General features: G+C 34.7%; 1 protein-coding gene across 6 annotated transcripts in view; it reads left to right on the top strand.

Moving 5' to 3' along the window:
* DGKB (diacylglycerol kinase beta) overlaps positions 1-15,808 on the top strand; it is a 782,610-nt gene that overhangs the window by 243,662 nt on the left and 523,140 nt on the right. For all 6 annotated transcript variants that reach the window (XM_004377415.2, XM_004377414.2, XM_023732276.1 and 3 more), the window contains 4 exons: positions 918-1,035; positions 4,080-4,168; positions 4,251-4,367; positions 13,383-13,481. In XM_004377415.2, coding sequence (XP_004377472.1) covers positions 918-1,035; positions 4,080-4,168; positions 4,251-4,367; positions 13,383-13,481 — 423 coding nt within the window. The remainder of the gene's footprint in view (positions 1-917; positions 1,036-4,079; positions 4,169-4,250; positions 4,368-13,382; positions 13,482-15,808) is intronic.

Here is a 15,808-nt window from a genome sequence, read left to right as displayed (position 1 = left end):
CCATTAGTGAAGGAGGGATCCCCGCCCTAAACAGCATGAAGCAGCTGAACACAGGACAGCCAACACTGGTCAGATGAGACTGACAACAGTTTATTAGTCACATATACTCATAACCTCAAAGGAGAATGACACTGCTAGGTATGCAGTGTCTTACGGAAATTACACTTGGGAGTAGAGTGAACCAGACGGGGCTGTGCAAAGAAGGCTTTGTGGTAGCCAGAGGGTGAGGTGCCCCTGGTTCCTACAGGAGGATGTGATTGGTCAGTTTGAATAATTCCATGGGCTGGCAGGGAGCTGAAGTTAGACTGAGGATTGGATGGAGTTCAGCTGGTCCAGCTGGTAGGGGAACCAACTGGGTGGAGAGCGTTTCTCTCTGGGATGGGGGGGCCTATCTGGCCAGAGCAGGTTAATACATGGTTAGACCTTTGAGGCCCCGTGAGGCTGAAATATGTCAAAGCAGCACTTGAAGTTTTAGGTTTTATAATACAGTAAAGGTTAACATATTCTGTTTTCATTTCTCAGTCTCTTCTACTTAAGAGTATTTTCCTCCTCTTTGTTTATTTGTTCATGAAATTGTGCTAGGGATAATGTATTCAAAGGCGAGACACACACTTCCCTGTTCTCAGGGAGTATTCCGTTTGGTAGGTCATTATGATGGTTCAGGGTATGCTGTTGAACTATTGACATTAGACAAGAATGTGTGAGTCGCTATAGCATCCTAGATTTGTTAGCAGTATCTCATTCTACTAGAGCACATGTGTTTTTCTAAAGAGTCTTGTGGCGATCTTGGAGAAAGTCAGAGATGAAATAACAGATTGTCTTCAAATGCTTCAGTTCAGCTCTGAATTTTATTGGCACTTATATATTCCACTGTTTATTTCATTAAGTGAAATCTGTTTCTCTTATGTCCCGTGCAGAATGTGAAGGATGATGGGCAGCATGTGTGGCGACTCAAGCACTTTAACAAACCTGCCTACTGCAATCTCTGCCTTAACATGCTGATTGGCGTGGGGAAGCAGGGCCTCTGCTGCTCCTGTGAGTATGTTTACTCTGCTGGGACATCATCACCCGAATGAGAGAAGGTTGATTTCTTGGCGTAGTCCCATTGTACATAGAACTGTAAGAAATAATCCTGGCCCTCCCCCATAACTGTGATTTACGTTTTCCCTGTAATATGTTTCTGAATATTTAGGTCACTCTAGATTTAACTTTCTTCAGTTTGGGGAAATCCTTCAATTGGAAGACAGCTAAGAACATTTTCCTATTCTTTAGCCATATCCTTTTCACTGTACTTTAGTTTATTCATGATTGCCATTTCTTCTGGGATCATCATGAACATTTCCATTTATTTCTCATATTTATATCTTACTCATATTTGTCTTTTTTTTGTAAGTTAGTCACTTTATTCACATTGACTTCTTATAATGAGTCAATTTCTTCTGGTCTTTTTAAAAATGTAAATCAATTGATTAAAAATAGTTTTGAATTCAAATTAAGAAATCACAAGGAATACAAACTAATATTACACCTCAGGCATTTTTTTTTAATGCTATCATAAAGAAAATCTTCGTATATGGTTAATGGATTTTGCAATCCAAATCACTGACAATTCTTCAGTTGTGGCCATTATTGTAATTTCACTACCCTTATCATTGCAATTTTCATTTTGTTCTATTAATCCAGCGCTGACAATTCATTTATAAAAGTCATGTAAATATTTTTAAATCTACAGCATATATTTAAATCTACAGCGGATGGCCACATCTTTCACCCACGGAGTGGCTAGTGGGTTCAAACTGCTGACCTTTCAGTTAGTAGCCAAGCACTTAACCAATGCACAGGGCTCCTTTTACAGCATATACACCTAGGAAATTTTTACATTCGCTGATGTCTCTGCTAAAACAGGATATTATGTCCTCCACTCTTAAATGTGGAGTTCTCCATTAATCCCGCAATTATCCACTCAGTACCCTTTTCTGCTATGTTAGGAAGTTACTGACACTGTCAGCTTGATTACATGCTTCCCATTTTTGGCATATATGTATGTCTGTGTATATATATATAATGTATGTATGTATGTGTATATGTATGTCTGTGTATATATATATATATAATGTATGTATGTATGTGTATATATATGTATATATATGTATGTCTGTGTGTATATATATATATATAATGTATGTATGTCTGTGTATATATATATATATAATGTATGTATGTCTGTGTATATATATATATAATGTATGTATGTCTGTGTGTGTGTATATATATATAATGTATGTATGTCTGTGTATATATATATATAATGTATGTATGTATGTGTATATGTATGTGAAATCTAATTTGTTATCTGGCTTACATACAATACATAGTTTCCAGGATTTTTGTTGTTCTTGTTGCTACTGTTGTCATTTTTGTTCTTTTAGCTAACAACTTCTTTGGTAGAATATTTTAGAATTTAGTTTTCTCAGATGTATAATTTGACATTTTAAGCCACGTTTTAGTGCCATGCTCATTTAATTTCGTAAGTATTTTAATAAAGTTACATGAAATTTGTCATATGTTGGTTTAGATGGCAGTTTCTGATGGACATGTTTAAAAGACTATAACATTATTCTTATGTACCTGAAAAGAAAATGCTTCATTTTTAAAGTTTTTTTTTTTTTTTTTAAGAAGGGAATTTTTTATGGTAAATTGTGTTGATAGGCTCATATGAAGAAAAATTATAGCTGTCAAATAAGGTGACTGGTGTGATATTGCAAATGAGAATATTGTGTACATATTTTAAATGATTAGTGTGGTAAAAGCAATACTGTTAACATTGTTGCCAGTGTGGAGAAGATGAAAAAGTATGTTTTCTTCCTCTGTGTTACTAAAGGAAATTACTAATGTAGGTATTTGGAAGAGTTTTACTATATTATGTGGATTTAAAATTTTTCATCCTAATTTCATGTAATGATTAGTTTCCATTTTTTTTTTTAATTAAGAGGGCTACCTTCTCTTTTTTTTTTAATTTAATTTTTATCCTATGTATTTATATGTTTAAGAACCTTAATTTGGGATGAAATTTTTAGTAAACAAGTATCTGTAAATGGCCCTAAGTTATATTCAGAATCAAACCATAAAATAATTTGAGTATGCCAAAAACAAAGTATATTTTTTGGTTTTTGACCCACTTTATATATATATATATATATATATATATATATATATATATATATACACACACACACACACTTACATATATTATACTTGTATATGTGCATATATGCATATTTCCTTATAGATATAAATTTTTGCATAGGCAGTGAAACCTGTGAGAGTCGTAACTTGACAGGACTACTTTGTTTTTCTGGGTCTCACAAGTTTTCCACCTTTGACAGGGTGCAATCTTTCCACTTTTTTTAGTGGAAAATATTTGAGTTTTCCTTCTCTGGCAGATTTCCACCTTACACAGGTTCCGGCTTTCACAGGTTTTACTGTATATGACATACGTTGCCTAGAAGAAGTTGTTCCTTTTAAACAAGCAGTATCACAATGGCCAGTGAAGGCTGAAATTTTATGGGATTTGGAATGCATGACAAAATCTATTCTCTGGAAATAGACTAATCAGCCATTTAAGGTTTAGATAAATCAATAGACAAAATAGCACAAACTCATGGGCTTTTATTCCCATGCCTGCCAGCTGCTCTCATGCCTATACTTTGTAAAATATAGATCTCTTCCTTCTTGCAAATGACACCAAGCCATTTGGCAGTCATCAATTTGTCTTTAATATTTTTGTCATCTGGGAATTATTGTGAAAAATTTGAGTGAGGACTGATTTAATTAAGCACTTCCTGCTATGCCATGATAGAGGAGTCTTGGTTTTTCACATGCATAATATTTCCTGTGCTAATTGGCCTTTTGTATTCCATGGTAAAAACAGTCGACTTGGACTTTTCCTTGATGTGGCTGATTGGATTGATTAGGGAGCAGTGGATATGAAATGAGGTTCTGTTAATGTCATTCCTTCCCTATAAAATTGCAATCAGGACGAGGATTAACTCTGAAATTGTGTACATGTTTCCTTTCAGTTTGCAAGTACACAGTGCACGAACGCTGTGTAGCTAGAGCGCCTCCCTCTTGCATCAAGACCTATGTGAAATCCAAGAAAAACACCGATGTAAGTTTACAGCCCTGCTTGCTTTCTGAGGGTGGTGCTTATAGATGCCTCATCTTACCACATTGCTGCTGTTCTGTTCTAGGTTATGCACCATTACTGGGTTGAAGGCAACTGCCCAACTAAATGTGACAAGTGCCACAAAACGGTTAAATGTTACCAGGGCCTGACAGGACTGCATTGTGTTTGGTGTCAGATCACAGTGAGTAACATTGGGAAAAAAATCCACAGTGTTCACACTCACATTGAAGACTGCATATCCCACGCTCCAAGAGCCTTATACAAGAAAGCTTTCCTGAATTTTAGACTATGTCAGCATGAAAATACGGAGGCTTCTTATTTTGTCTGGTTTTCAAAGGGAATGGAGCAGAGTCAGATCCATCCTCACAGAATCAAGAATTTTAGAGCTGGTGACAACTTTAGAGATGATCCCATTATATAGTTTTCAAATTCTGCTCCATACAGCTCTGGAAGTTACTAGGAGGGCACCAGAGGCTATAGCTAGGGGCAGGCTGTGGGACTCAGATATTAGGTGGTTGGGCATAGCTCTCCCTCCATCCCACAAACCCATTTTGGTAGAGTTTTCTCTTTTACGTGTTGTAGATTTAGTTGAACACAGGATCTGTGGTCTTTAAAAGGTTAAAAAAATGAACAATGTAGTCCAAAGATTTAACTACACAGTGAAGACACTATAACCAAATAAAACTAAGCAAACTGTCCTTTACCATGGGATTAGATAGAGATGGAAATGGGGTCCACATTTTAGGTCTCGATACTTCTCAGAACTCATTTTACCCTCTTTCCCAACATGTAGCTGCCTTGCTTTGTCAGTTAAATCATAAATTGTGGGATAAGAGATATACATGTAAACACTAATAATTAATGGTATTGATAACTGTCATGGATTGAATTGTGTCCCTAAAAATATCTGTCAACTTGGCTAGGCCACAATTCCCAGTATTGTGTGATTGTCCACCATTTTGTCATCTGATGTGATTTTCCTATGTGTTGTAAATCCTACTTCTATGATGTTAATGAGACAGGATTAGAGGCAGTTATGTTAATGAGGAAGAACTCAATTTACAAGATTGGGTTGTGTTTTAAGTCAATCTCTTTTGAGATATAAAAGAGAGAAGCCAGCAGAGAGACAGGGGGATCTCATACCACCAAGAAAGTAGTGCCAGGAGCAGAATGTGTCGTTTGGACCCAGGATCCCTGCACTGAGAAGCTCCTAGACCAAGGGAAGATGGATAACAAGGACATTCCTCCAGAGCTGACCGAGAGAAAGCCTTTCCCTGGAGTTGCCACCCTGAATTCGGACTTCTAGCCTCCTAAACTGTGAGAGAATAAATTTCTGTTTGTTAAAGCCGTCCACTTGTGGTATTTATGTTATAGCAACACTAGATAACTAAGACGGTAACTAAGAAAGAAGACATAAACTTCTCTATCCTGGGAAACTTTAGGAATCTGCCTAGTTTGGATTGTTGTCAAAGCCTGTAGCAAATACCTTCTGGAATAAATAAAGTTGTTAGATGGTTTCTCTAGTGTTTCATGCTTAATTTCTAGAAAATAATTAGAATGCACATTTTCAAGAATAGCTCCTTTTGATATCGTACTACAAAAATTTATGGGATGGGAGTTTTTGTTTGGTTTGTTTTTTCTAGCTAATGCTTGAGTACTCTTCTTAAAGGAGGAATAGTTCTTGCTTTTGTCAAAATAAAACATTGAGGGACGCTGAATCAGATAAGCAAATTCAGAAGTTTCTCTGTAGTGCCCCCAAAACACCACACAGTTTAAACGTTTTTCTTAAACATGCACACACACACACACATAGACACACACAGGATAATGAGAAAAACAAACTGTGACTTGCATTTCAAAAATATGTTTAAGTACTTTTCTAAAAATGAACACATTTCTTTACTCATTTGCAACTATTACTTCGTTAAATTATATTTACATTTGAAATGTTTTCAATTATGAAAAACAGTCTTATTTTTTGAAATGTTTGGTTATTATAATAAAAAGTCTAACAATGATTAAAATTACATCTGTGAAGTGCTCAAACATATTATCAGTTCTAAGAAGACTGCAAATATCTCATTTTTAAAACTCATATGCATTTAAAAAATATTAGATTTTCTTTTGCTAAGCATCTACAAAAATACCTAGCTTTTGTTTCAGATCTTGTAGGAGACTATTCTTTTTATGTGTCCCTTTTTAGTGCATTTTTCACGAGGTATACTTTAACTTTCCCATAAACTGAAATTAAATCAGATTAATACAGAATGTATTTCCTCCTTGTATTTCAAGTTATTTGCCTATTCTTTATAAACTTCAAATATAATCTCTTAGGTTTATCTGATATTTTTAATTTCTTAAAAAAGTGTTAATGTATTTTAAATACATACTAAGCTTGAAACTTTCTGAAATATGTTATTGCTGCCTCTCTTCATACTGTATCATACTTCAGAACTTTTGAAATTTTCTTTTACTGGACTCCTCTTCTCCTTTTCTCATTTAATCTCCATGAAATGTGTCTTCAGCTCTTTCCATTCTATGGGATCACTCTCCTCAAATTTATTGCTTGCAGTAGTTTTTTATTGGTATGAAAGGAATCTTAAAATTCTTTCCTTCCTTGTTTTATGTTCTGTTTTGTTTTCTTGCTTCTCTTTTTTTTTTTTGACTGTTTATCTCCTCCTTCAATGGTTCCTTATCTGGGACTCCAAAATCTACATTTCTAGACCAACCATTCACCAGTCATGCATTTATCTTTTGTCTTGATGATGGCATGTGCCTGGAGAGAAATGAGGCCCTCCCTTTTAGAGAAAAGAAGGTGCTACCTCTGAATAAACCATACTGTTGAAAATCCAAGGATTTCAACTGTCCCAGATCAGTCCAGACCTTATGTCCCTGATATTTTGTTCTTATTAGGGTACCTGAACATGATTCTGTTTGGCACTATGTCATAACACAACATAAGCTATAAAGGTCTTTAAATCCCGCAATTCCATTCAGGAAACAAAGCTAATCAGGGAGTCATGGGGGTTTAAGGTAGAATCAGAAAAAAACAAAAATGGCTGCCATCTTTCTAAGCTCTTCAAAGTCCTGAGTTTTATTTGCTGTAAACTATGAGCTCCTGTGGAGCCCTAGTGGTACAGTGGTTTAAGCGTTTTGCTGCTAACTGAAAGGTCAGCAATTCGATGAATATGTGGTTCATGAAACAAGACTTGCACAATTAAAAAAAAAGTTTTCATGTATCTGGAAGAATGTCCAGCCTTCTTATAAGTAATTTCAGTCTCTGTGCACTTTGGGATTTTTAATTTTAAACAAATATAGGGACAAAATTATCAATTTATAGATTTTTTTCCCAAGTTAAACAATGTATTTACCTCAGAAAATTCGTATAGTTAGATATAATTTATAGTTTTTTCTTTAGCCATTGTATAAATATTTCAGTGTAAAGTTGGTATGCTCTTGACTAATGATTACCTACCGTTACCTACTGTTGACTACCTTTAAGCAAACTGCATCAACTTTCTTTTGTCTTTGTGCTTCCCTGAAAGTGCTATTAACATAGTAAATAGCTAGCAGAAGAGCTGAGAGTGATAGGATATGACACTCTCAATTTCGTTCCTTAGAAAGGCCTCTCTGAATGGATGACATGAAGGTTAGATTGCAGGCAGAAACAAGAAAAAGCTTGATTTCGTTTCAGGATTTCATTTTTTTTTCCGAAAAAAACATTACTTCCTCCTATATATTACTTTTGGAAATGATTTCAATCTTATAGTCATACCAATCTGATTCTTAAGATGGTCACTTATTAGTTGTGTTATCTTGGGCCAGGTATGTAGCCCGTTTTGGCCAATTTCCTAATTTGTAAAATGGAGTTAATGATGTCTATTTTGTAAGATTATTATGAGGATTAAATGGGTAAGTAATCCATATAGATGTATTTAAGGTTGAGCATCACACAAAACAAGTGCTCAGTAAGTGACAATTATTATCATAGTGAGAATTATGTGAAATATCATATAGTTGTACAACACCCAGCCCCTGGCACACAAAGTGCACTCCATGAATATTACTCATTCCATTTCTCTCACCTCTGGAAAATCTGTAGTTGTCCAGTCTAAGTCAGGGTAGCATTGCATGCTGGTCTTGATTTTCTAAAAGCATCCAGAATCGCGTGGTCCTGAGTCTCACTATGTCCTAGATAAAAATGGCTTATCTGCTCTCACAAAAAGCAACTATTCCAACTCTCATTTCCATCAGACATGGTATCACCATACTTCCAGTCACTGGAAATAGAATTAGAAGTCGATTTCTCTTGCTCTTGTCTTTCACCTTTATCCCATATATTCAACCCTTCACTGAGCCTTGACATTTTCTTCTTAAAATATCTCTCTCATATTTGAGTCTTTGCCTTTACATTCACAGACCTAGTACAAGCTCTTAGCACCTCTTGACTAGATTAGAGTCAGAATCTCTTGGCTTAGCTCCCTAACAGAAGGTACTTTTCCTATAATGCAAGCTGCACACCACCTCCAGAATGATCTTCTGAAAATACTCATTTGTTATCATATGCCTCCTTCAGCAACCTATAATAGTTCTGTGATAATAAATGCAGCCCTTACTTCCCCCCATCTCCACCTGGTTTTCATTTCTTCAAAAATCAGACCCAAACCAAAGCACATGACTATGTATAGTACTCCTCCCCTATATGTACCCTCTGCTGTAGCTGCACATCTCTTGGCACTTCCTAGGGAACGACATGTTCCCCCCTTCCTGTTATTTTGCTCACCATATTCCTTTGAATGCCCCCCCTTAAATTCTAACTATATCTCAAGAACAAAAGTAACTTTCATATCTTCAGTAAAAGTTTCCTTGACATTAATATTTCTTTTTTCTGAGTAATTTCTGTACCTTTATTCCACAAAAAAAACAAAAAGAAAAGCAACCTAAATGCCCTCTTGGTTCCGCATCTGCTTGCTGATGCTGTCTACACACTGCCAGAGTATAGTCTGCTCCAGCTCCAGGTCCATTGCAGATTTTTTTTTTTTCCTAATCTTCCAAGGTTCTTAACAGAGTGCTGAGTTTAGAGGAAGTACTCAATAAGAACACTGTTAAATACTGAATTTTAAATGCATGTCCTATTTAAATTTTGTTTTAAAAAAAATCATCCTGGAATACTTAAGTCTATGTCAGATAAGCACGTGTAAGCTTAAACAAATGGTAAGATCTATTTCACACCCTTTGTTTGGTTAGTACTTACGACGTTTTGATATTATACTAGTTTTGCCATGTTGTAGATATAAAGTTAGGTTCTTAGAACTAAGTTTTATTCCTTTTGTAAATCGAACTATTTAAAAAATAAAAACAGAAAAATTCTAAGTAAGAATAGTATAAAACAATCTTCTAACATCTAACAGTCTCTTGGTTTCCTCTTCTCTCTTGCATCCATTCTGTTATCCTTAAGATCCCATTGCTTATACCTGTTCATTTAGCTTTGAGTATGTTTCCTTGACTTTTTATTTAGAACATGTTGTGAATATTACTCCTGGTTATAGTAAAATGCCCTTAGTCAGGTAGGACTCAACAGAATGAGAGGTTAATAGATTTTTCTTGGGCTTGAAAAAAGACAGCCTATCATTATGGCTATTAATTATTAACATTTGGTATCATACATTGCCACTCCAGTTAAAATACGAAAAAGTTAAGCAATTTGTTGTTTAAAGATTTTCAGTGCCATAGAATAGTTTATGCTTTAGCAAATTCTAGCTTTAGGCAACACCCTGAAATTTGCGAAGCGTTGGGGAAATAATAATGTATAAAAACCCACTAATGTGTTCCTCCAGTCATATCACCAAAATTCCCTTAGAATGAATTATTTTCTTCTTTTCTCTAAATTCATATGGAAAATTATGTTCTATTCCTCCTTTCGACTTTTTAGATTCCATTTATTTCTTCGCTATACCGCACACTCACTCTTTTCTCAACTTCATGCGTGTGCGCACGCACACCAACGCACACACACACACATACATACTCTTGTTCTTGCTAACTTGAGATGGCTTTTTCCAACAAATATATATCTGGTTCTAAATTAGGTGCTACTGGAATTTCCCTAAACTCTGAAATTATTTTCAAGTGTTCATTTCCTTTCCAGGAAAAGCTATTTCATATTGTCTGAATTTCCTAGATATGGAGTAGTATTCCTTAACATGAATGGGAATTTCTGGACATACAACAAATAATGATCTGAGGGTTTCTAAGCCTTATCTTTAAAAATCATTTCAAGATACCCTCAACAAACAAGAAAAATATTGGGAAAAAACAGGTAACAATTCCTTTTTCTGTGGTGCATCATTGGTTATTTTACTGAGGAGGCAGGATTCATTGATGCTGTAACTTATTTCTATTCTTGATGAGGATCTTTGTGTTTAGAATTTTGCTAATTTTGCATCTAGGTTATCTTTAAAACAATTGTCAGTCTTCATATCTTATTGACAATGAGAAGAAATCAGCTGTTTTTCTTATATGCTTACTCATAAAATTTCAAGATGAAAAGTGTAAGCAATTTATTGTTATTGTTGATGATGTTCATTTTTAATCCTGATAAATAGTCTAGGGAAATATAAATATTTTCTCATTGGCTTTCACATTTTATATTATGTTATGAAATGTGTCTGTGACAGATGGTGAATAAACTAGACCTATTATGCAAACTTGACCCCTGTTTTGTAAGACAATCAATGGTTCCCACATGGTATTCTCAGCTTTGACACTCCTGGCTATAAGCAATGTCATCGTGCTGAGGATCAGAGTTTAGACTTAATCCAGATATTCTTGCATATTATTAGTTAACATAGACATCTTGGTTAGGAGTCTTTTCTGCATTGTGAGACCCTGTTTTCCTGGTATTACATGGTTACCAACATCCTTATAGGTCCTGCCTCATGCTCATGTTCCTGCAGGACTCTGCCCTGCAGCTGCCTAGCCAGTGCTCAGAGGGACAGGCCACAGTGGCTGCCAAGCTGTAAAATCCACTGCTGGCTTTATTTAGCTCTCCAGACGCCAGTATTTCAGGGGACCATTTGCCAGTACCTATATTCTGAAGCTTACAACCCCAAATATGAAGAATTAACCCCCATCATCTCATTAACTGTGATTCTACCTAAGTCCTCAGTTCTTTCCTTCTGGTAGGAATCCAGCCTAAATGCCAAAAACTGTCTTCAACTTCTTTTTATTTTTATTTTTGCCATCTCTTCTTACATTTTATACCCTCCAAATCGCTATAATGAGGTTAATCATCCTTCACCATATCAGTTGGAGATTGTGGAAGCACATGGGAGGGAAGTATGGAGGAGTGTGACATGCTCAGCCCATGTACCAATGCTCAGCCTTCAAATGGTCAGTGCTGGATGAGACACACCGTGTCCTTCCCCTCTGTTCTTTGGAGTCATATGTGTGACTTTCCATTGTAGTCAAGAGTGAAAATTCAGGGCTTTCTCACTTTATACACACAAGGATTGTTATCTTGGATCATGCTATTTGTAGAGGGATCTGAGAGCCTGCAGGCTCGGTTTTAAGGCAGTGTGCAAGATCAAAGAGCAAAAGCTTTTTCTCTGTGATGACCATGGTACAGAAGAGCCTTAGAACACATCATCTGTCTTTTGTTTTGGTTCAGTTTTCATGGTGCTTGGTAATCCATTACCGCTAAATCCAAATATACAGGACCGTGATTTACTTTAGGAAAACGTATTATTAAGTTAAATGAACTAATATTACATTTTAAACCAATTGCTAATTTTATTTTGAGGAAGCTATGCATTTCAATTTGCCAAATCATAGTGTCATTTTATTTAGTTCTGTTGTGCATGTAGCTTCAACTACTTCTTTCTTCTTCAACGCCTCTTGTCTCTTGTCAGATATCAGCAGTGCCTAATAAGAAGATTAAGTCATTTTTAATAGAGAAGTTTACATGCCACTAAGAAGCAGAGCTGCTAATTATGGAGAATTTGTAAAGATACTTCTATTTCATTTAATGTGGCTTAATGTACATTAATTATAGTACAAGTAGCCTTAACTCCAAGGTTTTATACTGAAGGCAGGAAATTAGCGTGATAAATGTTTTAGATCCTAGGACCACAGAAATACCTCTTTGGTACCGTTCTATCACTAATAATAAATCAACACACATTATCCTCTGTTTTTGGTTTCTAATTAACTGCTTACAAACATAAGTTTGTTGTGGAAATTAAGATAGCCATGAATTGAGAAGGGTGGCATTCTGTCCAAAACTGAAAAATAGTGTGATGCTTTTTCTGTTTTGTTTTGAACAAGATAAAATGTGTAATTTTTAAAAGTATGAATGTTTCATATTGAAATTAATATAAAGTGGGTGAGGGAAGAATTTCCTAGATGCCTTTAAACAAAATATTATTTTATCAAATCTGTGATTCCAGTTACGAATTACCATTTCATTTTAAAAAAATCACTACTTAATACACTATGTCGTAGTTCTTTAATTGAAACTTGTGACCTGAATTGATAAAAATATTAGCTTCGGTTCATACATGATAAAAAAATAAATAGCACATTATGCACTAACTTAATATAGAGCTGATAAATACAATATAAAGATAAATTTTTATAATCATAATCATCATCTTATATTTATATCCTGTTCCTACTGAGATGAATCTCTGGTTACATTTACATATTGAATTACGAAGTTAAAACTAATGATGGGATCAATTATGCCCCATACTGAGCTGTGCACTTTGGAACGACTTTGAGAAAACAGGAGGGTCAAAAAAAAAAAAAAAAGCATCCACACAGTGCGCAGTGGTTTCGAGATTATGCCAACAGCAGATAATCAAAGAATGAAATGAACTGTAATGGACAATAATTTCTGTTTGTAAAAGAAATCAGGCTTCTTTGGTGTGAAACCTAAAGTATATTTTTAATATAAACATTTCTGAGAATTAGAAAATATATAGGCTGGGTGAAGGAAATTGCCAAATGGTTTATTTAAGGTAGATATAAAAGGGCAAATGTAATGTGAATCCCTTTATGATCCTGTTTATTTGTTCTTGTAATTCTTTTAATGTACTTTTAATGTATTTGCCATTTCTCAGTTGAAATGTCATTTGCACAATGTTTGCTGGTTGTCCTGCAATATTTGATACTGTCTCCCTTTTTCCTTTTCTAGCTGCATAATAAATGTGCTTCTCATCTAAAACCTGAATGTGACTGTGGACCTTTGAAGGACCATATTTTGCCACCCACCACAATCTGTCCAGTGGTACTGGTGAGTTTTTCCTTCTCATCATTCTGCTGTAACTCTGGGTTACTACGACTAACAGGTACACTATACCACTAAATGCTTCCAGGCGGCTAATTTTTCGTTAATCAAGGCTGAACCTTATAGATGTAAACTACTTCATTACTTGGAGGAAGAACCACCTTTTTTCACTGTATTTCCTTTTTTCCTCCATATCATAATAAACTTTTTAGTAAGGTATGCTCTAACTGAAGCTGACTCAGGTTTTATCACTTAGTCATGCAGTACTTACCAGAAATTGTATAGGCAGAACACTTCTACATTTTACATATTTTATAGACCTAGCTTCCCAGAATAATGAAGTTATTCTTATAGGCAGTTTTGCTGGTGATGCACATTATATATCTGCAATGTTGAGGTCTCTCATCTGGGTCAGAGGCTACCTAGAATGATGGCACAAACCTAGAAGAAAGCTATTCACTGCCATTAGGTGTGTTTTATTTTTTATGAGTGAACAATAAACTTAACTATCTGCAAAATAATTACTTAACTCAATTAATGTATAAGTGAAGAATGCATAAGTAAGGTAATCCTGAAAGTACAAGCTAGAAAGACAGGCAGATATTTAAAGACAGTATTCACATTATATTATGAAATTCAAATTGTTTCTAAGTGAAACCATTCTTTTGAAAAACAAACTAATTTTCTATCCATAATGCACTTCTCGTTTTCAAAAATAACATGAAAATTAAATAACTGGAACTTCAGCTTGATATAATAAAAATACAACAACTAAGAAATGTTAGACAAATACTTTTCTAAAGGTCAACCTAGAAATTAATCAAATTACTCAATTTGCACCCACTTATGATTCATTTTGTAATTATCTGTAAAATACTTGTTGTATTTTAAATGCCTTTATTTAACAAAATTATTCAAAAACTCTTCATAGTCTCAAACTACAAAAACAGAGCAAAATAAAATATCTCCATATTGCTGAGGACAGCAATAGCTAATTTAAGTTTCCTTTCTTTATATAAGATTTATTGGACATTCTGTAGTGAATAAGATTAGTTAAAAATAATGAGAGCCAAATAAAAATACCTCACATTTTAGATTTATTGGGTGTCATTTTTATTTTTTATAGTGCTATCTTAAAGAGCAACGATGTCTAGAATTTTTACATTATTTTCATTCTTGCTTAGACATACTGTAATATTACTGGGTTAGCTGCTTCCTTTATCCGACTGCTTGTGTAAAACCCTTTTCCATTCAGTGGGGCTGGGAACTACTTCCTTAACCCACTCCACTGTGTCAGCCTCAGGCCACTTAAAATCAAACACGAAATGGATCCCTTTTCTTACTGTATCCCTTCATTCTTTGAGGGAATCAACTATAAAGAACATGTGTTATGTGAATATTTTTGTCTTCTAACAATCTTGGAACCCCTTTCATTGCAACCTTTAGATGCTATTGATTCTGAGGATTTATTTTCAATAAATAAATCTTTCTACAGTTTTTATCATGATTTGTACTCAACATTTGCTATTTTACCATTCTCTTTGTACCCTCTACTCTGAAGTATTTGATGCTATTGACCATTTCATCTTTTAAAAATGCCTACCCTTTAATGACTTGCATTATACCATATTTTTCTAGTCCTTTTTGTGTTTCTCTGGATATTTCCTTTTAGTATCTTTCCTACGTTTCACTACTTCAACCTGCTTCAGGTTGGTACATCCCTGTATTCTATCTTCACACGTCACATCTTTCTAGTCTTAATATTCTTCCCAGCAAGACCTTGTTTATTTAAGTGATTCCATTACCATATTAACTTATATCCAGCTTATCATCCTACTTTGAATTCTAGATCCAATGAACTACAGCCTGGAGTTCCCAGGTTTTAAATGCCTCATGCCCAATATATTATTATTAATACAATAATGATAACCAATATTTACTGAGCATATAGATTCACTATGGCACTACATTAAACATATTAATTTGTTCATTCAGCAAATATTTATTAAGTGTCTACTATGTACAAAACACTATTATAAGTGGGGAAACACCAGTAAAAAGCAAAAACAAGTACTGGCCTTCATAGTGTTTACATTCCAGTGGGGAGAAATAGATAATAAACAATATAAATAAGTAAATATTTAGTACCTTGTTGTATTACAGTGCTGGCTGTATCTTAAGTATAAGCTCATTGGAAAACATTAAAACAGGGAAAGAACAGAATAAATACTGGGGGTGCAATTATAAAATAAGGTGGTCAAGAAAGAGTTCACTGGGGAGATAGTTGAGTGAAGAATTGAGGGATGTGACTATCTGGACAGAACTTAATGGAC

This window comes from Trichechus manatus, unplaced genomic scaffold (assembly GCF_000243295.1).
Source record: "Trichechus manatus latirostris isolate Lorelei unplaced genomic scaffold, TriManLat1.0 scaffold00050, whole genome shotgun sequence".
NCBI classification, from domain to species: Eukaryota; Metazoa; Chordata; class Mammalia; order Sirenia; family Trichechidae; genus Trichechus; species Trichechus manatus.
This window is presented reverse-complemented; position numbering and strand designations above follow the sequence as displayed.